The sequence below is a fragment of the Caloenas nicobarica genome, chromosome 15, assembly GCF_036013445.1.
Source record: "Caloenas nicobarica isolate bCalNic1 chromosome 15, bCalNic1.hap1, whole genome shotgun sequence".
In the NCBI taxonomy this organism is placed as follows: Eukaryota; Metazoa; Chordata; class Aves; order Columbiformes; family Columbidae; genus Caloenas; species Caloenas nicobarica.
In genome coordinates this window covers 9591659-9616944 of record NC_088259.1, presented here as the reverse complement: position 1 = coordinate 9616944, position 25286 = coordinate 9591659, and the positions used below count along the sequence as shown (strand labels likewise).

General features: G+C 56.8%; 1 protein-coding gene and 1 long non-coding RNA gene across 6 annotated transcripts; one reads left to right on the top strand and one right to left on the bottom strand.

Moving 5' to 3' along the window:
- Window positions 1–2926: 2926 nt before the first annotated feature.
- On the top strand, window positions 2927–24684 carry UCKL1 (uridine-cytidine kinase 1 like 1). 3 transcript variants are annotated; one of them, XM_065645332.1, is made up of 15 exons: window positions 2927–3024; window positions 10215–10408; window positions 11035–11141; window positions 11334–11504; window positions 11754–11825; window positions 13493–13682; window positions 14212–14273; window positions 19240–19259; window positions 21477–21575; window positions 21870–21963; window positions 22282–22344; window positions 22717–22839; window positions 23192–23299; window positions 23578–23734; window positions 24311–24684. In XM_065645332.1, the coding sequence occupies exons 1-15, from the start codon at window positions 2975–2977 to the stop codon at window positions 24385–24387; spliced, it is 1587 nt and encodes a 528-aa protein (XP_065501404.1). In that variant the 5' UTR covers window positions 2927–2974; the 3' UTR covers window positions 24388–24684. The 3 variants fall into 3 exon arrangements, with proteins under 3 accessions (XP_065501404.1, XP_065501402.1, XP_065501403.1); XM_065645330.1 differs by lacking the exon at window positions 2927–3024 and adding an exon at window positions 6384–6873; XM_065645331.1 differs by lacking the exons at window positions 2927–3024; window positions 19240–19259 and adding exons at window positions 6384–6873; window positions 15626–15642.
- On the bottom strand, window positions 3839–6534 carry LOC135994635 (uncharacterized). 3 transcript variants are annotated; one of them, XR_010607027.1, is made up of 3 exons: window positions 6292–6534; window positions 5558–5725; window positions 3839–5470 (listed from the first exon to the last, which is right to left on the bottom strand). It is a non-coding gene; the product is annotated as an uncharacterized LOC135994635 (long non-coding RNA). The 3 variants fall into 3 exon arrangements; XR_010607025.1 differs by having other exon boundaries at window positions 5558–5703; window positions 6292–6528; XR_010607026.1 differs by having other exon boundaries at window positions 5558–5682; window positions 6292–6525.
- Window positions 24685–25286: the final 602 nt, after the last annotated feature.

Sequence of the window (25286 nt, the reverse complement as noted above, 5' to 3'; positions counted from 1 at the left end):
TCAGCGTCCTGTCCCCTTCTGTCCCCTCGTCCCCGGGATTTGGAGACACTCAGGTCTGGCAGTGCGGGCAGGAACCCCTCACGGTGACCGCGGTGTGCTGGCGAGGTTGGCTGTGCTGCGCCGGGGCTGTCACCCTCGCGGTCACGGTCACCGTCACTCACCGATGGAGCTGCCCCATCCCAAAGCATCGCCCATGAACGTTGGGAGCGTTTTGTTCTTTTCTTTCTCTCCTGGTGCCACCCGTCCCACGGCATATCTGAATGTTTCTCGTCAATGCCAGTTATTAGTGCATAAGTGTATTTTGGGGAAAAAAAGAAAACGGAAAAAAAAAAAAAAGAATTTTCAATTTATCACTTGTAACCATATATATAAATATATAAATATATATATTAAAAAGTGTTTATTTGCAAAAAATAAACTGTTTTAACAGTAAACTATCTTATAATAAACTCCCGATTTGTGACGATCTGTTCTTTTTGTTAATCATTGACAAGTCCTCAGTTGGAGAGTACTGTAACGGCAGCTCTGAACAGCCGAGCGCCGCGGAGGGGTAACTCGATGTACTGTATGTATTGAAAACAGCTGTATCGAATAAATGTTTATTGATTTTTTATTATTACTATGATCATCGTTATTTTGCAGTGCGGTGGGAGGGTGGGATGCAGGACAGGCTGGGTTTGTGCGTCCTCCCTTGTCAAAGGCTGGTGGGGGCTGAGGAGACATCCCAGGGGGGACCCGGCTTTGTGCTGGGGATGGAGCTCGTGAGCTTCACCCCAAAACCGGGGTGGGAGGCCAGGATAAAAACCCCCAGTGCCCACAGCCCAGTGCCCCCGTCCTGCAGCAAAAATCCCCCACATTCGCCTGTCTCCCAGCACCAGGGGCCACATCCAGCTGAGGACCTTCTCCCTGGGGGCTCTGCGGGACCCCCCTGGCTGCCCCAGCGTGGGAATAAATCCGCTGCCGCTTCCTGATGTGTTTTTTGGCAGGGAACCCAAACAAGCAGCAGATTTATCCACTCGCCCGCTCCTGACCGTTAACCCTGCGTTTCCCCACGGGCAGCTCGGCTCCCCAGGCTGTGATGGGGACCCTGGGAGCCGCGCCTGCCCTGGCCCCCCCAAATGTGGCACTGCAAATGTCAACCCAGGGGGCACCGGGTGTGAGAAGGAAGGTGATGCTGAGCAGAACCGGATCCCCGCCAGTGCTGTCCTGGAGCCCCCACAGGGCCGGGGTCCCCCCCAGCCTCCGACTGACCATTTCAGAGCCTGCGGGTCCCCAAATCCCCCCATCCCCGGCTCTGTGTCAGCTGCGGGTGGGGGTGCTGTGTGTGGCACCCTCGGCTGCTGGGGGGGGTGCTCCTGTGCGGCTGCCCCACAGCACCCACCGTGCCCCAGAGCACCCACACATACCCCGTGGCACCCACCCCAACACAAAGCACCCACCTACGCCCCCAGCACCCACCTGCACCCCATAGCACCCACATACACTCCCAGCACTCAGCTGCACCCCACAGCATCCATCTGCACCCCACAGCACCCCCCTGCACCCCCATATACCCCCCGGCATATGGAATAATTTAATTTATGTTGTGATTTTCTTACAAATAATAACACTGATGGAGTAAACAGTGATTTCATTGGGGCCACAACTTTGCCATTTTGACCAATTTTTGCATCTAAGTAAAACATTATCATTCAGCTTGAATAGTGATGGACAATTTAAAGAGGAGAGAATTGCCCGTGGTTCCAGCTGAGAGGCAGAAAAATCCCCAGGTCTTTCCAAAGCCTCCTCTCCCGTTACAGGTCATGTCAGAAAGCCGCAGTTCCTCTATAGAGCTGAGCTTTATATAGGGGTAGAGAGTACCCATCTCCTGATTTTTCCAATTCCTGTTTATAAATGTGTGCAGAAATTGCACAAGCTGGCTTGGGGAATGTCTGAAGAGCTGATGCACAGAGAAGTTTTTCCTACTGTGCAGGTTTTTTTCTGTATGAACCTGTCAAAGCTGAAAGAAATTCCAGGAAAATAAATTCCTTTGTCTCAAGAATTATAACCCAGGAGCTTAACTTCTGCAAATATGAGTTTGGAAGTCATATTGCAGGCCATACAGGTGGGAAAGTGACCTGGTTTTAATATTCTTATTTATTGGTTCTTTTCTGTGTGATACAGTAAAATGCACCCCCCAGCACCCCCATACACCCCTCAGCACCCACCTGCACCCCCAGCACCCATGTGCACCCCACAACACCCACCCGTGCCCACAGCACCCATCTGCCCCCCACTGCACCTACCTACCCCCCAGAGCATCCCCCCCACCCCACAGCACCCACCCAAATACAAAGCACGCCCAGCACCCTCCTGCACCCCACAGCACCCCCATCCACCCCCCAGCACCCCCATCCACCCCCAGCACCCTCCTGCACCCCACAGCACCCCCATCCACCCCCCAGCACCCCCATACACCCCCAGCACCCTCCTCCACCCCCCAGCACCCCCATCCACCCCCCAGCACCCCCATCCACCCCCAGCACCCTCCTGCACCCCACAGCACCCCCATACACCCCCATCCACCCCCAGCACCCCCATCCACCCCCCAGCACCCCCATCCACCCCCAGCACCCTCCTGCACCCCACAGCACCCCCATCCACCCCCCAGCACCCCCATACACCCCCAGCACCCTCCTCCACCCCCCAGCACCCCCATCCACCCCCCAGCACCCCCATCCACCCCCAGCACCCTCCTGCACCCCACAGCACCCCCATACACCCCCATCCACCCCCAGCACCCCCATCCACCCCCCAGCACCCCCATCCACCCCAGCACCCCCATCCACCCCCCAGCACCCCCATCCACCCCAGCACCCCCATCCACCCCCGCACCCTGTCCCCGTCCCGGTCCCGCACTACAAGTCCCGGGAAGCCTCGCGGCAGCGCCGCCCCCGCCGCTTCCCCGCCCGCTCCCGCCTCTGCCGGCACCGCCATGGCCGCGGCCCCGGCGGCCGAGGGGGCTCCGGAGGATCCGCGCGACAGGTAACGACCCCTCAGCGCCCCCCGGCACAAACCGCCCCCGGGACGGGACCGGGACCGCGACCGGCGGCTCCGGGGCGGCGCGATCCCGGTCCCGTCCCACGGCGGCACTTCCGCGAGTGGGCCCGATCGCATCGCTCCTTCCCACGAGCCCTTTGCCTTTTCCCATCCCAGCAACCAACGCTGCGGATCCTTCCCATCACGCAACCATTTATCCACTATTTTTACCGAACTGGGCTTATTTTTTGTTTAGCTGGTTTTTGGCTTTGGTTTTTTTTCCCTTCTCTTTTTTTTTTTTTTTTTCTTTTCCTCCTTAATTTCACAGCTGATGAACTGCAGAGCCCTTTTGCAAACGAGCTGGCACATGCGTCAGCTCCAGCAAGCACGAGGTGCTGGTGGAGTGGGAAACACTACAAAAAAATCCACACTAGACAGGCATTTTTTTTTTTCCCCGCTCAGGTGTTTTCTCTGTTTCCCACTCCCATTTTCACCACAATCCACAGGTGTGGAGGAGCATGAACGCTCCCAAACACCAAACACCTGGGAATTGGCTCTGGAGCATCACCGGAGCGGTGGCAAACCTGGTTATGGGGATGCAAGCAGCCTTGGTTGCAGGATACCGGGATCCGAGCATCCCCATGGCACCAACTGACCCCGGCTCCACCAAAATCGATGCCAAACCCGCATGTTTTGCTACCTAAATACGAAGCCGGCAGCTGCCCGTGACAACATTGCCTTTGCCTTTCCTGGTAGTCAGCGGCGGCAGCAGGGAGGATGAGGATGAGGCAGGGGAGGAAGGAGCAGCCTGGAGTAACAGGGAGATGAGTAACGCGGGCAGCCTGACCACGCGGCTCCCGCAGCCCTCGCTCAGTATAAATAGCAGCGAGGTAGTTGGTTTTGAAGAGGGAAATGTTTGTCCTTTTGTCGTTAGGAATCGTCCTTCGTAGAGCTGAGGAAGGCGAGGGGGGCGTCGAGCTGCCCGTGGTGCCCCGTCCTGCGCCGGGTGGCTGTGCCCAGGGCAGCGCGGCGGCAGAGCTCGGCGTGAGCACGGGGACGAGCGGCTGTGACGTCCCATGGGTCGGCGGGAGGGACGCGGCGCGGGGAGGGCACCCTGGAGCTGCTGGCGCTGGGGTGGCAGGAGGGTCCCTGCATCCCTTGGGCGTGTCCCTGCATCCCTTGGGCATGTCCCTCTGTCCCTTGGCGGGGTGCTTCCATCCCAAGGCCTTTCCTTGTGTCCTCCCTGTACAATCCTACCCCCCAGCCCGTCTTGCTCACAGAGTGGTGGGATATGGCCCCATCTCACCCTGGATGGGGGGTTCCTGGTGCGGGTCCCCAGGATTTTTGCACCCGGCTGTTGCGGTGCAGCCACATTCGGCTGAAGTTAAAGCTGCCGTAGGACATTAAAAGCCCAGCTGAGGGCTGGCTTATGCAGGTCTGGCCCAACAAAGACCACAAAGACGGAGGGAAGCAGGTTTGGCCCATGAGTGCAGCTTGCAGGGGTGGAAGGCGGAGAAGGGACCCTCTCCTGCAGGACCAGGCACCCCTCTGATGTGGGTCTGCTGTGTCTTGAGCTTTTTTATACAGATCCAGTGACAATATTCAGGTTACAGCGAGCAAACAGGGAAAAGGGACGTGCAATTCAGTTTCTGTCCTTAAATCCTGAGGAGAACCTGCCGAGCAGCTTTCCATCCCCGGAAGGCAAAGGGGACCCCAGCCCTTGTGCCCGCTCTCCTGTTCCTCCCAATTTTAAGTCCTTCTCCTGGAGGCTGCGATTACAGAGGAGGGATTTGCACTTAAAAATAATCTAGAAGGATAAAAAAGTCCAAAACCCAGGAGTTTTGGCCTCTGCGAGAGCTCCAAAACTGGGAAGGGAATCGGGAAGCAGCGGCGATGTGCGGGGGCTGTGCCGGGCGGCTCGGGGCGCAGAGCCAGCGCAGGCGATTCCCGTCCCACCGGGGGAGTCAGGGCAGTCGCTGCCCTTGCTTGGACCTTTTAGACAAAGGCAGGAAAAAAGGCACTGGGGAGCGTGCGATAAGGAACAGCGTCGCCTTGGCGAGGGCTCCTCGCCGCCAAGTTGCTTGTCCCTTTTCTTTTTTGCTTCTTCAGTGAGAAAGAATAGAAATCGCAGCGGAAGAGGATTTTATTTTTAAACTCCTGAAAGAGCTTTTACAGAGAAAGGGGAGTCCGTGCTGAAATCGCAGGATGGAAAGTGTTCCTTTGATCGTCGCTTGCTTTGCTGGCGTCGGGGCAGCAGCGCTGGGGACAGGTCACCTCTGAACCCCCCTGTCCCCATCCTGCTCGTCCCGCAGCCCCGTTTGGGTGCCAGAGCCCCATCCCTGGTCTCTAGTAGTGTTGGCATCATTGAGACATGTTTCGGGGTGATGCTCTCCTCTGCTGGTCCTATTGCTGGACAGGAGCGGGGGGGCCGGTGCAGCCGTGCCCGGTGCCCCTGTGTTTTCGGGATGCAGCACGTGTCCCCCACCTCTGGAACAGCCCTGGTGCTTTGGGGAGGGGGAGGAAGGGCCCTTCTCCCTACCTCTAGCCCCATCTCCAGATGTTGCTTGGTGCTGAGCGTGGGGGGAGCATCCTCCCCGTCCCCCCCCGTGGGGGTGAGTGTGCTGAAGCCGAGCTCTCATCTCGCTGTGCCGGGGGGGCTGGGGGCTTGTTTGGTGACAGCAGGACCTTGTCACGATGAGCCACATCCCTGGCAGATCCTGCTGCTGCCTGCCTGTCCTCTGGGTGTCACCTCCGCCACCCATTCCCGTTCTCAGCAGCCAGTGCTGGGACCCCCCCCACCGCAGTGCCCGGCCATCCCCCCCTTGCTGGGCATCCTGCCCCTCAGCTGCTGGCAGTGTCCCCAGGGGTGGCTCCGTGCTGGGTGCCCCGGCTCCCGGCCCCCCGGGGATGCTGGCACTGGGAGAGGAGCTGGAATGGCCGGGGGGGGCAGCTGGCGGGGGGGGGCTGAGCGAGCAGATCGCAGGGCTGAGCCGCCAGCGGGACGTTATTCTTAGCCGCCCGCAGCCCCGGGGTGTAGAGTTTCACCCACTTGTTTACTCCGGGCTGAGGGGACGGCGAGGGGCAGCTCGTCCCAGGGGAGCTGAGCGCCAGGGGGGATCCCAGCTGGACCCCCCTCCCCGGCGGCTCCGGGAGGGGGACACGTCCTGCACCGACAGCCCCGGCCAGATCCATCAGCTGGGGACCCCTCCATCCCGCCCTGGCCCCCTCCTCGCTGGCACCCGGAGCTGCCGGTGCTCACGGCCGCGCACTTACCGGGCGGTGGGAGAGCTGCCGCGCCAGTGAGCCCCGGTGAGCCCCCATGTCCTGGTCAGCCGAGCGAGCCCTGTTCCGGGGAGCAGAGGCGCGGGGGGGGCCGGTGTTTATTGCCTGTGCAGGGGGGCGGTGAGGGGAGGTGTCACTTCACCACCCTCGACCCCCCCGCTTTTTCTTTAATCAAGCCAGTGCTATTAATATCAGGTAATGAACGTAATCTTGAGGTTAAGTTATCCTCTTATGTGCGCTGACCGCTCAGCAGCTCCCAGCAAAAGACGCTCCCCCGCCAGCGCTCTCCTCGCCCTCCTCCATCCTCCCATCCCGAGCCCCCGTGTCTGCTGGGGGGTCCCCGTCACCCCGTCCCTGTGGGCCCTGTGCCAGGGGGACACTCCTGTGCATGGCTCAGTGCAGCAGGGTTCGCCCGGGGACCCCCGCCGGCACGGCCGCCCTCTCACCACGGTAGTGCCGGGGGACAGGGACAGGGTGACACCCTCTGCCCGGCGTCGGGGTGGAGATGAGCAGCCCCCCGGCCTTCTCCAGCGTCCGCATATCAGGCTGCTGGGCCCTGGGGCCGGATGTCGGGTGAGTTCCTCCTTTGCTGTGGTTTTTGGGTGGGTTTTTTACTTTTTTGTCACCTGTTTGCTTTCAGTCCCGGTTTGCTGGAGCGAACCCTCCGTGTTCCCGGTGCCCGGCCGAGGCTGCAAAAGCGCCGGCAGCAGTTGGAGGAAGGATCAGTGTCCCGGGGGACAGGGATGGAGCCACACGGGTGCCTGTAGGGGCTCGGCAGGTGGATTTTCGAGGCCAAGCCCTTGGTTGTGTTGTTTACGGGGTGCCAAGGATGAGCTCTCCTGTTTGCTTGCAAATTCAGGTTTGGGGCTTTGCCATTTTTCTTGCTGGCTGTGGGGACTGTTGGGACATTTTGGGGAGCAGACCACACCACTGGGCATCCCCTCAGGGTCAGGGTTCCTCCTGGCAGACTCCAGCATGAGCTACAGGGAAGGCAAAGCGTCCCCAAAAGCTGGGGACAGTCTGCAGAGAGCTGGTGGCAGCCGAGTCCTCCAGGAAATTTTGGCAGGAGGGGGGTTCCCAAGTCCAGGGTGATGTTTCCCTTTACATTTGCCTTGTTGTGGCATCGTGCTGCTGAAATGCCAGGGTACGCTCTGCTGGGGAGGGTCTGCGTGGGACAAGGACCGTCCTTTTGTCACAGCAGTGGCATTAACTTCAGCTATAAATAGAGAATTTCCATCCTCTGGATGCTTTACCTGGCAGGTAGGGGCATTGCATGGGTTTTGTCGCTGCTGCAAGGAGGTTTTTAAAAAGTGACAGTAAGAAATGGCAGAAGGAGATGGCTGCGAGGTGACTGGGAGGAAAGTCCTTCTTGGCAAAGGCAGCCACGGAAAACATCTCCAAAACTTGAAGTGTAACATTAGGAGAAAACGCCTGACCTTTGCAGGACTCTGGGGCAGCCCCAGAGCCCTCCCCGCAGCCATGCTTATCTGAGATAAATCATGGGAAACGCTGGCTTAAGAGGTCTAGAATATCCACCTCTTGTCTCGATCCGGATGGTACAGATAGATGTCTATAGAACCGGGATTTTGGTGAAAGTCTAGAAGTATTTGGCTGAGAAGAGGCAAAGCAGGGCAGCTCTTGAAGCACGGTTAACATGCTACATCCAAGAGCAGCTCCAAGGGTGCCGGGGACGACAACTCCGTGCTGTCCCCGTCCCTGTCCCCACAGCTCCTTGACGTGGAGCTGCTGGCTGGATCCCTCTGTGCCAGCACCTCTGTGTACCCCGGTGTGCAGAGAGGTGACACAGGGGGACACGGGATGTCACCTGTGGGCACAGCCTGTAATTCTGGGCTCAGCCAGAGCCGTCGGGGTCCAAATCTCGTCCCTGCCAGGAGCTGGGTTGTGTTGATGCTGAACAAAGGTGGGACACCTTGCAGACGTCAGCCTCTTGCTCAGGCTCCTCTCCAGCTCCAAAAAACAGAATTTTGCTAAACTCAGAGTCACTTTGGGAATCGTGGCCTCGTTCAGCATCGCAGCGTGCAGATCTTGGGCTGAGGCTGGCACGGGAGAGCTGGGGTGTGTGTTACACCTAAGGGCAGAGCATCCCGAACTGCTCGCCTGTCGCACCAGTGCGTATTTCTGTTGGAAAACCGGCTGAGCATCCCTGGGGAACGGCACCGGCGGCTCGGCTGGCGGGTAACCGCGGCCCCAGGAGAAGGGCTGGGACACAGATGAAAGGAGCCGTTTTGTTTTCTGGTAAACAACCGTGTCTTTGTCATCTCTTGCTTTTATCAAGCCAAAATGACTTTGTTTATACACCGGCATCGTTGGCTGATGTCAACCCTGCTCTGGGAATAGCGTGTTGGGGGAGTAATTGCTGCTGCAGCATCGCTGGTGGGAGGGGAGCCCAAAATACCCCATCTGGGTTTGCTTCTTTCCCGGCGGGTCTCACCTCCCAACTTCGCTTTTTAAAAGCAATTCTCTGGGTGTTCGTGGCCCTTGGCAAGCCGGAGGCTGGCGGTGCCCGGTGCTGGCCCATAGGCTTGTGCTTTGGGATGGGTTTTGGTGGCTCCAGGCTCTGGTGGGGAGTCTGGGGGTTCGTAGGGTTGGTGTCGGTGAGAGATGTCCAGGTGCAGGGGCAGGAGCTGCACCGGCCTTTTGCTGGGAGGGGTTCGGCAAAGGCAGGTGCATCGCTGCCGCCTCCTGCTCCGCAGGGGTGGGGTGCCAGGGATCCCGCTGTGCTAGGGGGGTTACCAGGTGGCTTTACGCACAGATGGCTGGTCTCAAATTCTGATTTTTATCTAAAATGGTTCTAAAAAGGGCTGGGGGAGGGGAAGAGAATTAATCTTCATACCAAAACAGCTTTAAATCAACCCCAAATCTGTAAAGTCCTGCAGTTTAAGCCCTTTCAAGAGCAAGAAAAACAACTGAGAGGCAGCAAAGCCTGACCAGCCCAGCTGGGCTGTACCAGGCGGTGTCGGGTTTTGGGCCTTCCGTGCCCGGGGCTCTCTGACCTTGCAGAGGTTTCATTTCCAGCGCAGTGACGGCTGAGGAGGCAGCGTGAGCAGAGAGCCCTTCGCACATCCCTCCGGCACAGGGTATACCAGCGGGAGCTGGTATAAATAATCCCCTGTCCCCGTGCCGGCGGCTGGGCTGCAGCTTATCTCCTGGCCAGAGGCCACTTATCGCCTCCCAGCCGCTGCTCTCCTGCTGCCAAGCTCAAAAGGGCTCTGGAGGGTGGTTTTTTTCTCCTCTCCCTCCTCAGGGCTGTGGCGGGAGGGGAGATAAGAGAGAGAATTTAGCAGCTCCCGGGCTTTGCTGTGCTCGGTGCTTGCTCAGCCTGCACGGTGAAGCCCATGTGAAGGGCTCTGGCCAGCCCAAAGGGTTGTCACTGGGGGTTTCAGCCCTCAGGGGTGGGAGAACTGGAGATTTGGGAGGGAGTGGAGCGCTCAGGGTGGGCAGAGGAAAGGGGTTACGCATGCGGGGATGAGGATGGTCAAGCCATAGCCCACGTGTTTGGCTCCCATCCCCCAGAAATGTCCCTCGGCACGTCAGGATGGGTTATTGCCCTTGGTAAAACATCCCTCAGTGCTTTTGAGAGCTTGCTGGAGTGTTTATTTAACGTAGACATTCCCCAACCAGGCGGGCTGTGGGAAGTGATGCTTGTGCTGCACCTTCTCCAGGTAAAACCGCTCCTGTGTGAGAATTTCTCGGTATTGTCCATGGCCCGGGGTCACGGAGGCTCCGGGGCTGGTGGTGCTGCAGCTGGGCTGTGGTTGCCTCCCTCGTGCCCCATTGCACCCTTTACCCCTGCAGCCTGGGATCCCCCGGAGACCCCACTCCCGCACACTGGGAACACTGGGGCAGGGCTCCCCACCACCAGTAACCCGGCTCCTTCCTCTCCCCATCCCCAGCAACAGCAGCGCCGAGTCCTTGGACCGGCTGTACCCTGCGGTGGGCTCCAGCAAGCCCCCCCGAAAGCGGACCACGAGCCAGTGCAAGTCAGAGCCCCCCCTGCTGCGCACCAGCAAGAGGACCATCTACACGGCTGGCCGGCCACCCTGGTACAACGAGCACGGGACACAGTCCAAAGAGGCCTTCGTGATAGGTAGGGGACGGCAGCACGTGTCCAGGCTCTGTCCCACCTCTGCGCGTCATCCGGTGATGGGTGGCATGGGCAGCATTGGTGCTGCCTGCCCGGGGGCTCCCCAGGAGATCTTGGGGGGGATTCCGGCCCCACAACCTCCTTGGAAACTTCAGGTTGTCTCCGGGCTGTGGCTGTGAGCTACTCAGCCCAGACAGGACCAGGGAGGGTCCCCGTGGTTGACTGGGTGAGCCGTAGGACTGGGCAGAAGCTGAGGGTTCGCAGATGAGCTGGTGGATTATAGCAGGCACCGCCAGACACAGTCTCTGCTTGTTGTTCTCTCAGCTCTTGTACTCGTTGCCTGAGTTGTCACGAGTTCCCAGGATTTAGTCTAGGCTGGTTCTCATGCCAGCTCTCCCCTTGTTACACAACCATCTAACAAAGGGTTTCCCAGCTTTTGCTGTACATGTTGCTGGCAGTCGTCCGCAGTGTTTGACATTTTCAAGGATATTATCTCTCTTGTAGAGCCTATTGATCTCCCTTTGTGGAGGTTCCCCCAACTTAGTGAAACAGGGCAGGACGTGGGCTCCAGCTTGTGGCTGGACAGGCAGATCCTGGGGTCGGTGGCTTCATCCCCTTTTCCCTGGCAGGCCTAGGAGGAGGCAGCGCCTCTGGGAAGACCACAGTGGCCACCATGATCATTGAGGCTCTTGATGTCCCTTGGGTGGTTCTGCTGTCCATGGACTCCTTCTACAAGGTGAGGACACGCATCGTCCTGGCTCCTTGGGCTGCCATGGCCCTTGGCGTAACCCCCTGATGGGGAAGCACAACGTTGATGAAGTGACAGCCTCCTGGTTCCCCTGGAGCCTTCTGGTGGCTCTTGGGGCAGGAGGATAGGGTTTTGGGCACGGCAGTGGGGAGGGAAGGACTAACCCCTTGTTTGTGGCAGGTGTTGACCAAGCAGCAGCAGGAGCAGGCAGCCAGCAACGACTTCAACTTTGACCACCCCGACGCCTTCGACTTTGACCTCATCATCGCCACCCTGAAGAAGCTGAAGCAAGGCAAGAGTGTGAAGATCCCCATCTATGACTTCACCACCCACAGCCGGAAGAAGGAATGGGTACGGGACACAGAGGGACAAGGTGGGGGACTACCAAAGCAGGAGAGGGGGAGCCGTTTGGACCCCCCTAGCCCCTGCCTTTTGCAGGCAGACTCGGGCAGTCGCCCTTTGGTCTGTGTCTGGCTCAGGGTGCATATTTCAGGTGAGCAGCACTGCTGACGCAGTCACTGACAACCCAGAGAGATACCTGGGCATGGGGCAGCTCTGAACACACATTCTCTGCTAACCACATCGATTCTGACTCCACAGAAAACCCTCTATGGTGCCAACGTGATTATCTTTGAAGGCATCATGGCATTCGCAGACAAGGAGCTCCTGAAGGTGAGGAAGGGTTTGGGGTTGGTTTGGGGAAAGCCTGTCAGGGACGAGGGCTCCAGCTCCACCTTCTACAGCCTCAATCCCAGCGCATGGCGAGCAAAGAGTCCTGGGTGCCCTGGGGCTCCTGTGCACCACTGGACAGGACCAGGACAGGACCACCTCCCGTGGTGCTTCAGCATCTACAAACCAGCCCTCCATGGGAACACACTTTCTTCTGAGGGTCAGCAGCAGGGAGATGACCCTCTTGCTTCACTGTGCAGGAGAAATAGTTTCGACTCTTGCAGCGGTAAGGGAAGAGGCCCCAGCAGAGGTCAGGCATATCAGCAGGGACCTTGATCATAGAATCACAGAATATCAGATCAGAAGGGACCACAAGGATCATCTGGTTCAACCTTTCATGCAGCCATTTGTTCCCAGGAACTGGGAGCCGATTGGTGACCTGGTGCCTGGCAGTGCTGGTGTATAAATCTATCTAGAAATAGTCCCCCTGCATACTGCAGTGTGCACAGCCAGAAGCACAGTCTGCTCTCCCTCTGCTGCACAAAGTCTGGCGTTCCTGGGCTGGACTCATCCAGCACTTCAGGCTTTCTTGGTAATTATTTGGATACATGCGAAGTGCTATAGGAGGGACTGAGGCATGCACAGACTTAGCCAAGCTTGGTCTAGAAAGTTTCCTTCCCTGCCAAGCGAGCGTTTGGGCTGCACTTTCCTGGAGCAATGATGACCTCCAGTGGGCAGCCGGATAAATCCTCGGGAGTTTCCTCTGACATCCCTGTGTCTCTGGCACCCACGGGCCATGTCATGCACTGAGCTGCTGTGCCTGGATCCCCTCCAGCGTTAACCCAACAGCGCTCCGAGGTTAAGCCGCTTGGTCTGTGTCACGGACATTAATTTCTCTGGGCTCCTCCTCACTCTTGAATAACCAGATGTGGATGGGCTGGGAGGGGTCAGAGAGGGGCCACAAAGATGATCCAAGGACTGGAAAGTTGCCACGTGAGGAAAGGCTGAGAGAATGGGGCTTGTTCAGCCTTGAGAAAAGAGGCTGAGGGAAGAGCTCAGCACCGTGTTCAGTATTTACAGGGTGGCTAAAGAATAGATGGAAATGCCCTTTTTCCAAGGACTCCCACGGAAAAGACGGGCAATGGGGACAAGTTGCTCCTGGGGAGGTTCTGATTGGACACAAGAGGGAAATTTTTCACAGTGAAAACAATCAGCCACTGGAATAAACTCCCTGGGGAACAGGTGGATTCCCCAACACTGGACACTGTTCAGATTCAGGACACGGTGCTGGGCCAGCTTGGCTAGACCGGGCTTTTACCAAGACAGGTTGGGCCAGATGATCCTTCCAACCTGGTATTCTGTGATTCTATGATCCAGTTGAAGTGTTGGGGCTGCTTGGAAGTGGAGACAGGGTCTGGAGTTCTCAGGGGACATGAGACTAAGGGGCAGGTGGCAGCAAGGGACTCACTGCAGCACCTGTGCTGGCAGGCGGGTTCACGTTCAGGGGTTGCAGGGGCAAAGCTCCTTCCAGAACTGAGCTGAGGCAAGCTCTGTTAAACTGGTGGTGTGCTGTGCACGGGGCTCAGCCTTCTGGCTGTGGTTGGTGGAGGAGGTTGGTTTGAGGGACACTTCCAACCTGGTGAGGTTTGTTCCTTCCCCTCTCCTTCCAGCTCCTTGATCTGAAGATATTTGTGGACACAGACTCGGACATCCGCTTGGTGCGTCGCCTGCGCAGGGACATCAGCGAGCGTGGCCGGGACATCGAGGGTGTCATCAAGCAGTACAACAAGTTTGTCAAGCCCGCCTTCGACCAGTACATCCAGCCCACCATGCGGCTGGCCGACATCGTCGTGCCCCGAGGTACCTGCCCAGGGCGTCCCCGACCTGCCCGAGGTCCCGAGCGGGACCTGAAAGACCCCGTCCCTCTGTCCCCAGCTCTGCTGGCTGGTCCCACCGCCCTCCAGCTGGCGAGGACAGAAGAGTGGCTGTCCCATGCCAAAGCAAAGGTCACTCCAGTTGAGCATCCCCAAACACTGGCCAAAAGCATATTCCTTGGGGAAATTCTGTGCTTTTCGCTCAGCCCGTCTCCTGCCCTACCAGCTCCTGCAGCTTAGTGATTTAAAAGCCAGAGGTGACTTGTAGATGTGCAATAGTAGACTACTAAGTAAGAACTTAACAGTAGCAGGAATGTCTCCTGCTGGATGATACTTTGCTAGGGAAGGGATTTTTGAACATAGCAGCGAGCCTGGGCAAGAAGGTTGGACTAGATGGACCTTTGAAGGTCCCTTCTCACCTAAACTATTCTGTGATTCTAAGAAATGTGTTTCAGGCCCTGCTGGCACTGTGGTTCTGACTGGGCTGTCTCTCTCTTGCTTTCGGTTCACTCCAGGGAGTGGGAACACGGTGGCTATCGACCTGATCGTGCAGCACGTCCACAGCCAGCTGGAAGAGGTGAGAGCTGCCAGGTCCCCAGGTGTCACTGGGGGAACAGCCGTGCTGGTGCAGCAGTGGTGTCACAGGCAGCCGAGCTCTGGGTGCCAGGGTGGCAATGGCCCGGTGTCCCTCTGTGCTCCAGGCTCTGTGGGGCTGTCCCCATGGGCTCCTCCCAGCCCTGCTCCCTCCGTTTCGGTGAAGGTCGCTGCCTTTTCCCTGTGCCCTGAGTAGTACCAGGCTCCTCCGCAAGCTGTGGTCCAGCAGCAGCTGCTTTCCCTCCCTGGGAGAGCAAATTGTCTGGGGACAAACCAGCCATCCTCCAGTGATCTGAGTGACGTGCCCTCCCTGGGCCAGCATCACCCCAAACCCTGCGGTATTTCATCTCTCTGGTTTCTCCTCCTCAACCGCACGCAGGCGCTGCTGCACGGTCTTTCCAGCCAAGAGCCCACTTTTCTGTGTTGGGTGCAGCCTGTGGGTTTCAAAACCCAAAGTCTTTCACATTTGATGCCCCGCTCCAGGCACAGGCTCCATCGCTTCCCCATCACTGGTTTTAACAAGTCGTCTTCATGTGTCCTGGGCCAGCCCTGAGCAGTGGTTTGAGCCTGGGACCCTTCGATCGAGTGACACTGTTGTGTGTCGCTGTTCCCTGAGCAGCACAGTCTCCTCCCGCCCGTTTGTAGCTGTGATAAGTTGTGGAGACACTCAGAGCGATGTCCTGGGAGGTGGAAGGAGCGTGACCTGGAGATGGACGTGCTTGAAAGCCAAGGGCTTGGTTCCTGTGGGCTTTTTGAGCTGCTGGCCAGCAGGAGCTGCTCAGCCCCAGGATGGAGCTGGCACGCAGTAGCATCGTGCCTCTCGTGCCCGCTCTGGAGCAACTGCTCTGATGCAAAGGTGTGATGGAATTTTGGAAGTTCCCCGTCCGGAGCACCCAGCTCTGCACAGTCGGGGCTTTCTGACTGCCCGGATTGATGGCACTGAGCTCTGGCAGTTTGGGAAGCTGGTTTCTAAACCAGGAGTGAGGATCAGAGCCCCAATATCAGCACTGGCACCAGGCTGAGGAGAGCACACAGCCATGGGCACAGGCCAGGAGGGGGAAATGGCTGTTTCTCCCAGGCCCTGGAGAGAATCTGGCCGGGAAAGCTCCCGCTGGACACGAGCAAACACGGCAGCTCCTCCCCAGAGCACTGTGTGAGCCCAGCGAGGGGCTGGCTGGGGGGGCTTTCATTACCTGGGGAAGGGAAGAATGGGAAAAGGCTACATGAGAATGCGGGGAAAATATTTCTATTTTTCCTTTTCTTTTATCTTGAAACGACCCTGGTGTTGGCAATGCTTAATACCGGTTGCATTGTGTCTTTGTGTTGCTGCCGCAGCGTGAACTCAGTGTCAGGTAAGAGCCCCTAACCCTGTCCTGTCTGTGCAGCCCGAGGCATTTCCAATGCCAGGCACTGCTTGGCCTCACCCCGACCCGCAGGCCAGACCCACGGCTCACGTAACGTTCGGCCGTGTCACGCTCCAAGCTGGCGAAAGGTCACCTTGTCCTGGCTTTGGGAGCTGTGGGGACAGGGATGTCACCCTTGAGGGTGCCACCAGCTTGAGCACAGAGCCCTGGAGCTGGGGCAGGGACAGGTTTGTTTGCTGGGGACCCCTGATCTCTGCAAGAGGAGTGGTTTGTGTCCTGGGATTCTCTCGTATTTCCCTTCATAGGCTCACATTTTGGTTGCAATAGACTCTCATGATGATTGAGTCCAACCGTTACCCCAACCCAGGCACTACCCATGTCCCTGAGAACCTCATCTCCGCGTCTGTCCAACCCCTCCAGGGATGGTGACTCCACCACTGCCCTGGGCAGCCTGTTCCAATGCCCGACAGCCCGTTCCAGGAAGAAATTGTTCCCAAGACCCAGCCTCAACCTCCCCTGGTGCAACTTGAGGCCGTTTCCTCTGGTCCTGGCGCTTGTTCCTGGGGAGCAGAGCCTGACCCCCCCTGGCTCCAAGCTCCCTTCAGGCAGTTCAGAGATCAGAAGGTCTCCCCTCAGCTCCTGTTCTCCAGGCTGAACCCCCCAGGTCCCTCAGCCGCTCCCATCACACTAGTGCTCCAGACCTTGTAAGACAAATGGTTGTTCAGAGCCACTCTCCATCCCTGATGATTAAACATCATTAAACCTCAATTATTAGATTAAGCAAAGCAGCTCAGGGATGGCGAAAGGTACCCACGTTCCTGCAGTAAGAAAATACTTATGCCCCATTCCAGTAGGATTTCTGATTTCTCAGTACCTGCACGTGGATGCTATAAGGTATATATTGATTTACTTCACCTCCTCAGCATGTGGATCCAGGTGGGACTTTAGCTCTCTTGCTCCCTTTAAGCAGCCAGAGAAGCTTCCAGGTGTTTTTCTAGGAAGCAAAGGGGATGCAGAACTGCAGATGGGTTTCCATTGAGACTTCTGTCATCAAATGGAGACACTTAACTCCAGTAATGTTACATTTGGCATACTAAAAGCTTTTTAAGTACCTCAGATGAACAGGAAAAGACTCTGCTTTATGTATTTCTGTTTAAGCCATTCGTTTCCCAGACTAGGCAACTGAGTGATTTATTTTATTTCTGTTTGCTTGTGTAACACCATGGGGCCTGACATTTCCCTGCACACAGTGTCAGCTTCCCCGTGTGTCTGGAGGGCCAGGTGGGAAGGTGCTCTTTAACCTGGAGAGAAGTCTATTGCTTTAAAAAATTGCAGGAATAACACTAGAAAGTAGACTGATGTGTGCATGTACATATGGATATATGCCCACATGTATGTGTGTATATATACACATATAAAATTTCCTTTCTCTCCAGGGATTCTCCTCTTTAATTGAAGTGGCACTTGGTACAGGTGATCTTTTTGTGCACCTTAAAAATCAAGTATTTAATAATATGTCAAGAAAGTATAATGCTAGCAGGTTTGGAAAGGTACCTCTGACCTCCAGAAATAACTCGCTGATAACCACAACCACTGACATTTTTAGGTTCTGCTTAAGGCTCGTGGTTTCCATTTATGACTTTGCCAGAAAGCCTGGAAAAAATTTCCTGCAAAAAAATCTGTTTAGGCTTCTGGAGTCCCTGTGCTTTTCCTGCTGCTGTGGTTTCCCATCGGCTCTTCTGCAGCTCTGCGCTCGCGAGAGAGCGAGGTGGATGGAGAGAAGCGATTCCAGCACGATGCGCTTGGAAAACAGGGCTTTTCACCTAAAACAGTTCCCCACTTTCCTGGCTTGAGCGGCTTCATTTAAATGTCACTTTTGGTGTTCTGATGTCGCTGCCTTTTGGTGGCTGTGGGGATGCAGTGAGGCCTTTGTAGCTGGTAGAATCAAAGCTGGACGCTGAGATCTGGCTCCAGTCCGAGCTGCTTCGCTGGTCCTGGTGCTCCCCGACTCTCAGCTCATCAAATGTGTGAATTTGGAGGAGTTTAGAGAAAGTGGTGCTGTTTTCTGGACCTGCAAGCCTCGTTTTCGTCCTGTAACTGCTGGCTGCTGAGGAGCATCGCTGCCTTCCCCTGCATTCCCTTGGAGCGCAGGGCAGGCCTCAGCATCCTGCACTTGGGGTGGTTTTTGTCCAGCTCCCGCTGTGTTTGTGGTGCGTGTGCTGGAGGTGCAGTTATGCCCTGGCACTCTCTTCCCATCCATGCCCAGGTGAGTTTTTCTCCTCCAGCCCAGCAGCAGGAGCTGGACCAAGCCCATTTTCCATCCTGTTTTCCATCCCTTTTGCCACGCTATTTCAACAACAAGCCCAGCTCTCGGAGCCTGTGCTCTTTTCAGCTGAATTCCTCTTGCCAATCAATATTCCCCACCCCCAAGGTCTCGATCAGCTTGCCATGCCCTTTGCCAATTGTGTCTTTAAATATCAACCCGTGGCGCAGTTTAATAGCCCTTGTTTGAAATGTCAGCCATGAAAGCCAGCCGCTGTACGTGTTTGAAATGCCTTGACTGCATTAGCTCCTTTGTAGCTGGATGTCTCTTGTCTGCTTCCCGCTTGATAGCATGCTCAACAAAGAGCTGAGGATGTTCCCTGAAGCCTTCCTGAGAGATGCTCACCCCTTTCTCTCTCTTTTTCTTTCTTTCTTTCTTTTGTCTTCTTTCTTTTCTTTTTTTCCTTTAAAGCTTTTGTTCTGGGGGGAAGAAATAAGTTTCCAAAGTGAGATGTTTTTCTTGACGTGCTCGTGGCTGCTCGTCTGAATTTTGAGCTGTGGTCCTGCCTGGCAGGGGGAGGGACAGGCAGCATTGCTCTTGGGATTGGTGGCAATGACCTGCTCCCTCTGTCCCTGCTGGCAGCGACGGGCCAGGGGTTTCACTGCAGGTGACATTGGGGCGGCTGCCAGAGAGGCCAAACTCTTCTCTCTGCCTCTCCAAGGGCTGGTGATCCCAGGGCGGTTTCAGGTGAGCTCAGGGGAAGGAAGGTCTTCCCGGGAAGTTGTGATGTTCGGTTCAGAGCCGGGTTTCTCCTGCTGTTCCTGGTGTTTTCGGCTTTCCAGAGACTCCGAGGCTTGTGCAGGTGCTCTCTCCAGTGTGCCAGGAGATGGGCAGCCCTGTGGGGTGGATGAAGTACTTGCAAGCCTGGCCTTGAGCACCTGGGATTGTTCTGGGGTTGCAGCAGAGCCCTGGGTGAGGGCTGGGCATTTCCAGCTGCAGCAGATGTTGGGGTGTGGTACCACCTGGGCCAGAGATGGGACAGTGTCCCTGCTGTGACTCCGGGCCGGTGAGAGCAGATGGAGTTTGGTGGCATGAAGAGCAGCTGTGGTGTGACTTGGTCACCACGGGAGGAGCCCTGGGGTCTGTACGGCCCAGGCACTGGTCAGGTCCAAGAGCCGTAGATCAATTAGGGCTTTTTTTTCCCCCCTTTGACTAATGATGGTGCTTTTTCCTTTGTTTCATGTGGTGTTTGTCCCCCTCCCCTTAAACTCTCGTGTTTCCTGTCTTGTCTCCCTTGAACATCCCTCCCACCTGGTGACCAGAGGAAGCTGCGCTGGGATATGTGAGGAGACAATTCTAACGGCTGTGTTTTGGTTGTGACACTAACGCCGGGGAACGGGGATGAGGGCTGTGCCGTGTGAGCCGTGTTACTAACCCAAGCTGGGGGTCTTTGGGCAGACAGGGTCCTGCTTTGCGGGGGCTTTGCAGACTAAACCGGGGTGAGGGGCTTGAGAGAGCATCTTCATCCCAACCCCAAAAATAGGATTTGCTGCTGTTCCCCCAGAAGGCACCCTGGGGACCGTCCAGCGCTGAGTAGGGCTGCAGTCAGACCTCCCCGTCCCCACGCTGAGCACCAGCCCCTGCGTGGGTGTCACAGGAAGGTGCAGAAAGCTCAGTGACAAAATGCTGACAGTGTTTCCCGGGGTCCTGGTGACAGCTCGAGGTGCAGGGGAGGTGTTCCCAGGCACGCGGGGGGTAGGAGCACTTGGTGGCATCTGCGGCAGGGAGCAGGAGCCGGGTGACACTGCATTCACCTGCAGCACCAGAGACTAGGGCAGGAGAGGGGCTGCCCGTCCCACTGGTGTGGTGGTATGCTGTGACACGGACCTGGCCGTGACGGGGAGGAGAGCTGGCTGTGACAAGCCCAGGCGTGTGCCCTGGGTGGGTGGGAGATGGCCCCATGGGCTACGAGCCCCCCGGCTCCTCTGGTTTGGGGCACAGCGGTTTGTCACCTTGGCTCTGTTGGCGGCTGATCTCTGTCTCCCGCAGGAGCAGGCAGCCTCTGTGCAGGCAGCAGCATCTGCCAAAGGTAGAGCTCAGCTCTGTGTCACGAGGGGTTAGGCTGGGCTGGTTGGCACCTGTGTCCCCAGGATGTGTCCCAGGTTCTGTCCCCAAGCCAGGTCTGGCAGGAGGAAGGACGGGGGGGCTGTTGGCAGCACAGTGCCGGTGTAGGAGCCTCTCTGAAGGCAGCTAACCCGAGTTGCGGTGACTAATGGAGTGAGCTCGCTTCACCAACGGCAGATCTGGGGCCTTGAGGGCTGCTTGTCTTAAATGGGCAGTGGGGTCTGCGGGATCGCACTGGGCTTGTCACCAAGCCTGTGATGGGAGCACAACCTGTCCCACATGCTCTGCATGGCCATGAGCTGTCTTGGCTCTCAGGAGCATTCCCTACATAGGGGTTTTTGCTGCTACGCGGGACTGGAGCTGGTGAAAGCGAGAAGGAGCCCTTAAGTACCCACAGGCCTTGGGAATGTCTCGTTTGGTGTTGGGTGGCCAAGACCAGGAGATGGCTATGTGGATGGAGGCCTCAAGTCATCTAGTCCTGCCCTCCTCCATTCCTACCCAGTCATCTTCTCTGTCTTCTTCTCCGCTTGCGTGCCTCTGTGCGTGCGTGTGCAATTAATCCAGGTTTCTGCTTGATTTGAAATCTTTATCACCCGGAGCTTTCGTTTGTTTGCTCTCTCCTCCCCCTCCCAGCATCTCTCTGACGGGTCGCAGCCGCTGGCACGTTCGTGAGCTTTCAGACCCCAGCCCTCCTCCCAGACAAAGTCTCTTGTCCATCCTGCCCAGCCTTGTGGAAGCCAGATAGATGTGACCTTCATCTCATTACTGCCGCTCTCAAAGAGAGAGGTGACTAATGGGGCTCCATTGTGCGCTTCCCCGTGAACGGTGTTCCCTTGATCCAAGAATAGCTCCCAGCCCCATTAGTTGTGTGGAGATGAGTCACACAAAGCCAGTCCTGTCCAGCCGTAAAGTCTTGAAACTGTTCCCAATTTAGTGTTGATCCGACTATTTCTGAATCCGACTATCTCGGAAATGGCCTCGTTGCAGCCCTCGCCGGGGGGCACAGCCATCCCCATGACACTGCCCTGATTGACACGGCCCTGTCCCATTCCCGGTGACATCTGGCACTTGTAGGGCAGAGAAGACCAAGCGGCTCCTCCTCACCTTGTGAGTTCAGGATCCGCTCCCAAATCAGACTCCTGAGCAGCAGGAGGTTTTAATTTTCTTTTCCACTTTCTTCCCAACCAGGGGAAACCAAGATGGGCCAACCGCGGATTGCTGCCCAGCAGGAACAGCAGGTCCTTGGGCTGCAAGGTCCTCCTGGTCCCACCAACCGTCCCCGTTCATGGGAGCAGGGCTGGCCGCTCGCTCGGCTGTGCTGGATGGCCCTGCTGTGCGTTTGCAGTGTGAGGGGACATCTGGGAGGACGGCTCTGGCCATGTGCTGTGCTCCAGCCTCACCTGGAGACCTTCTGACCGTGTTTTTGGTTTTTCAGGGCTGCCCTGGCCTCTGCCCACCAGTGCCACCCCCTTCCTCAGACGCTCAGCGTGCTGAAGAGCACCCCTCAAGTGCGGGGCATGCACACCATCATCAGGTAAAGCCCCGCCAGGGGTGGGATGGGGCTTGGCTCCCAAACCCCACTTGTGCCCCATCCCTACAGCTTGAGGACATGGGACAGGACAGATGGTGGTGGGCCTCTGGCTACAGGAGCTCTGCTCCATGGTCTTGCCAACAATTTTTCTGCTTTTTACCCAAGCCCCGTGCAAACCAGACCCCGACAGCCAGAGAGGGGCAGGGGCTCCCTCCTCCCCACAGCCCTGCACTTCTGCCAGCATCTCCTGGGGCACATCTTGGTCCAAAGCTCACGGTGGCTTTCCCTCCTCTGTAGAAACAAGGAGACCAGCAGAGACGAGTTCATTTTCTACTCCAAGAGGTTGATGCGGTTGCTGATTGAACACGCGCTCTCCCTGCTCCCCTTCCAGGTGGGTTTGGGGGTGCAGCTGGGAGGACGGGCACCGGGTGCCGTGCTTGCTCTCTGATTCCTGACCTGTAACTCCCAGGGAGCTGGGACAGTCCTGACACTGCTCCTCCAGCCTTCCCCGTGTATCAGCCCTTTCCTTCTCGGTTAAAATGGGACAGGGCTCCCTTGAGCCATTGAGCACTGATGTGCCCCTGGGTGACAATTCTTTGTCCAGCCTCAGTTTCCAAGGAGTCAGAACAGCCCACAGCTGCTCCCCGGTACCAGGGCTCTGGAAGCCACATCACAGCCCCTGGTAACACTCCTGTCATGGTTTTTGTAGAGTTGCACAGTCCAGACCCCTCAGGGACAGGACTACGAAGGGAGGACGTACAGTGGGAAGCAAGTAAGTGGAAGCGATTAACTAATTAACCTTGTGCCATGGGGCTACATCAAAAGGCCTGGGGATGCAGCGGGAGGACACCCCTGTTTTCTTGGGGTGAGGCCTGGGTTTGGTGCCTGCTGTCATGAACACAATACCCTGTATCATTGGGACAGACGGCAGATCGGTGGCCAGGGATGCCACCAGCAATGTCACTGTGCCACTGCTGCTGTCCCATTGAGAGAGGCAGCCTGAACTGGGAGCAGCACAACCCTCTTGGAAGGGATGCGCTTCGGGGTTGTCCATTAGGATCCTTGACTGTTGAGGCCCAATGTCACACTGGGGTGGTGTGTACATGCACCGTGCCTTCCCAGTCACTCTTGCCATGTGCTGCAGATCACCGGGGTGTCGATCCTGCGAGCGGGAGAGACGATGGAGCCAGCGCTGCGAGCAGTGTGCAAGGACGTGCGCATCGGGACCATCCTCATCCAGACCAACTGCAACACGGGCGAGCCGGAGGTAAAGGCTGAACCCCCCAGGTCCCTCAGCCAATCCCATCACACTTGTGCCCCAGCCCCTTCTCCTCCTCTGAACTCGCTCCAGCACCTAAAGGGTTTCCTTAGCATGAGGAGCGAAAAACTGACCCCAGGATTTGAGATTTGGCCTCTCCAGTGCAGGAGACAGTCACTGCCCTGGGCCTGCTGGCCACACTGGTGCTGATACAAGCCAGGATGCTGGTGGCCTTTTTTGGCCACCTGGGCACACGCTGGCTCACATGATACATGGAAGATCCTCCACCCCTCTAAGAGAAGGGCTGGGGTTGTTCCATTCACCTGCGGCCTCTGAGCTGATCTCTCTCCGCCCTGCCCAGCTCCACTACCTACGGCTGCCGAAGGACATCAGCGAAGACCACGTCATCCTGATGGACTGCACGGTCTCCACGGGCGCAGCAGCCATGATGGCGGTGCGGGTGCTGCTGGTACGAGGGTGTCGGGCAAGCTGCCGTGGTGGGTGGTTCCCCCCCAATAGCATCCAAAGCACCAGCCACGTCCATGCTGAGGGGCCTTGCACTGAAACTGTCCCTTCCTTGTGTGGTAACAGCCTGGATTTAGCTGGTCTCTTGGTCTTGTGCCCAGTGACCCCAGTGGACACAGAGAGGGGAGGAGGGAAAGTGGGTCCAGGAAGGCCCTCACTGGCCATGACCCACAACCTGCCTCAGATACCCTCACCCCAGCTGTCTCTGTGCCTTTCCTGTAGGATCATGATGTCCCAGAAGACAAGATCTTCCTCCTCTCCCTGCTCATGGCAGAGATGGGTGTCCACTCCGTCGCCTATGCTTTCCCCCGCGTGAAGATCATCACCACAGCTGTGGACAAGAAGGTGAACGACCTTTTCCGGATAATCCCCGGCATCGGTGAGTATCTGGGTGGGAATGACCTGTTGCAGGGGGGTTTTCGGTGCTTCTGGCCCGCTCACCAAAAGAGGTGAAACCTTGGCTGAAACAGCAACTTAGGCCTGACCTTATTTCACCTGAGAACTCACTGCCACTGCGGGGTCCTGCTGCCACGTGGGTGTTGGGATCGACATGCCTTCTCCGAGAGCTGTCATGCGGCTGTAACCGTGTTGGCAGAAGGAGCCATTCCACGTGCCCTGGGCCTCCTCCGGCCCCGGGTGGAGAAGCTGGGCTGGGACAGCTGGAGCAAAAACCTGCACCCAACTCCTTCCCTGAGCCACCACCTTCAACAAGCTCATCCGAAACGAGCTCAGCGTGTTCTTCTGTCCTCACCTCCGCTGTGCCAGGAAACACCCCTGCCACCGGGTGCTAAAACAGCCTCCAGGCTGCTCCAGTTTTGCTGCCACACAAGTTTTCATGCTGTTCGAGCTGTCAGATAAAACCTGCTTTTGTTTCCTTGCCTGCTGGGGGGCTGATGGGTTCCAGGGCTCCCCGCAGAGCTGCACCATGACTGCATCTCTCTTTTTCTCCCCGCAGGGAACTTTGGCGATCGGTACTTCGGGACGGACGCTCCTCCTGACTGGAGCGACGATGAAGATGCTCTCAGCACTTAGCTGGATGTGGAGATGCCACCGGCTCCAGGCAGCTTCAGCACCGCACCTTAACCTCGTCTATCCATCGCAGATTTCGCCTTCCTCCTCACCAAGCATAGATATTTTTTTCAAATCGTACATCGGAGATCTAGGGCATATTTTTTCAAAGAAACACAAATCCTACTTTGACTTTGCGGACAGTCGCGTGTCTCAACATAGAGCGGAGTTAATTTATTTTAATTTAAATATTTGCCTATATAACTTATTGGAGATATTTTATAAAGAAAAATAATAAATTTTTTCTCTTTTTTTCTGGAATGGAGCCATTCTTTGTCACACCTCAGAGCTGCCCAGAAGGATCACCTGGTCCAACCCTTCCTGGCCAAAGCCCAGTCTACACAAGCTGGCCCAGCACCCTGTCCAGCTGAATCTTAAAAGTGTCCAATGTCAGGGAACTCACCACTTTCCTGGGGAGATTATTCCAATGGCTGATTATTTTCATCGGGAATAATGTCCCTTGCGTCCAATCAGAATCTCCCCAGGAGAAACTTGTCCGCATTGCCCCTCGTCTTTTCCATGGGACTCCTTGTACAAAGGGCATCTGCATCTATTCCGTAGCCACCTTGTGAATACTGAACATTGTGCTGAGGTCTCCCCTCAACCTTCTTTTCTCAAGGCTGAACAAGCCCTGTTCTCTCAGCTTTTCCTCACGTGGTGGCTTCCCAATCCTTGGATCATCTTTGTGGCCCTTCTCTGGATGCTCCCCAGCCTGTCCACATCTTTTTTGCACACCAGACTCTAGGTCCAAGGGAAGCATCAGTGCCAGAGGAACAGCAGTATTTCTTATCTCCAAGGAAGCTGAAGTTCACCTTGGGTCACATCATGCTTTAGCTTAAGAAGCACCGAGCCCCTGTTTCAGT

Excerpts from the sequence above, each read along its gene's own strand:
- UCKL1 (XM_065645330.1), top strand. The coding sequence starts at position 6,806 with ATGAGCAGCCCCCCGGCCTTCTCCAGCGTCCGCATATCAGGCTGCTGG. Across the intron at positions 11,142-11,333 it reads CCATGGACTCCTTCTACAAG|GTGTTGACCAAGCAGCAGCA; the intron begins GTGAGGACACGC and ends TGTTTGTGGCAG. Across the intron at positions 11,826-13,492 it reads CAGACAAGGAGCTCCTGAAG|CTCCTTGATCTGAAGATATT; the intron begins GTGAGGAAGGGT and ends CTCTCCTTCCAG.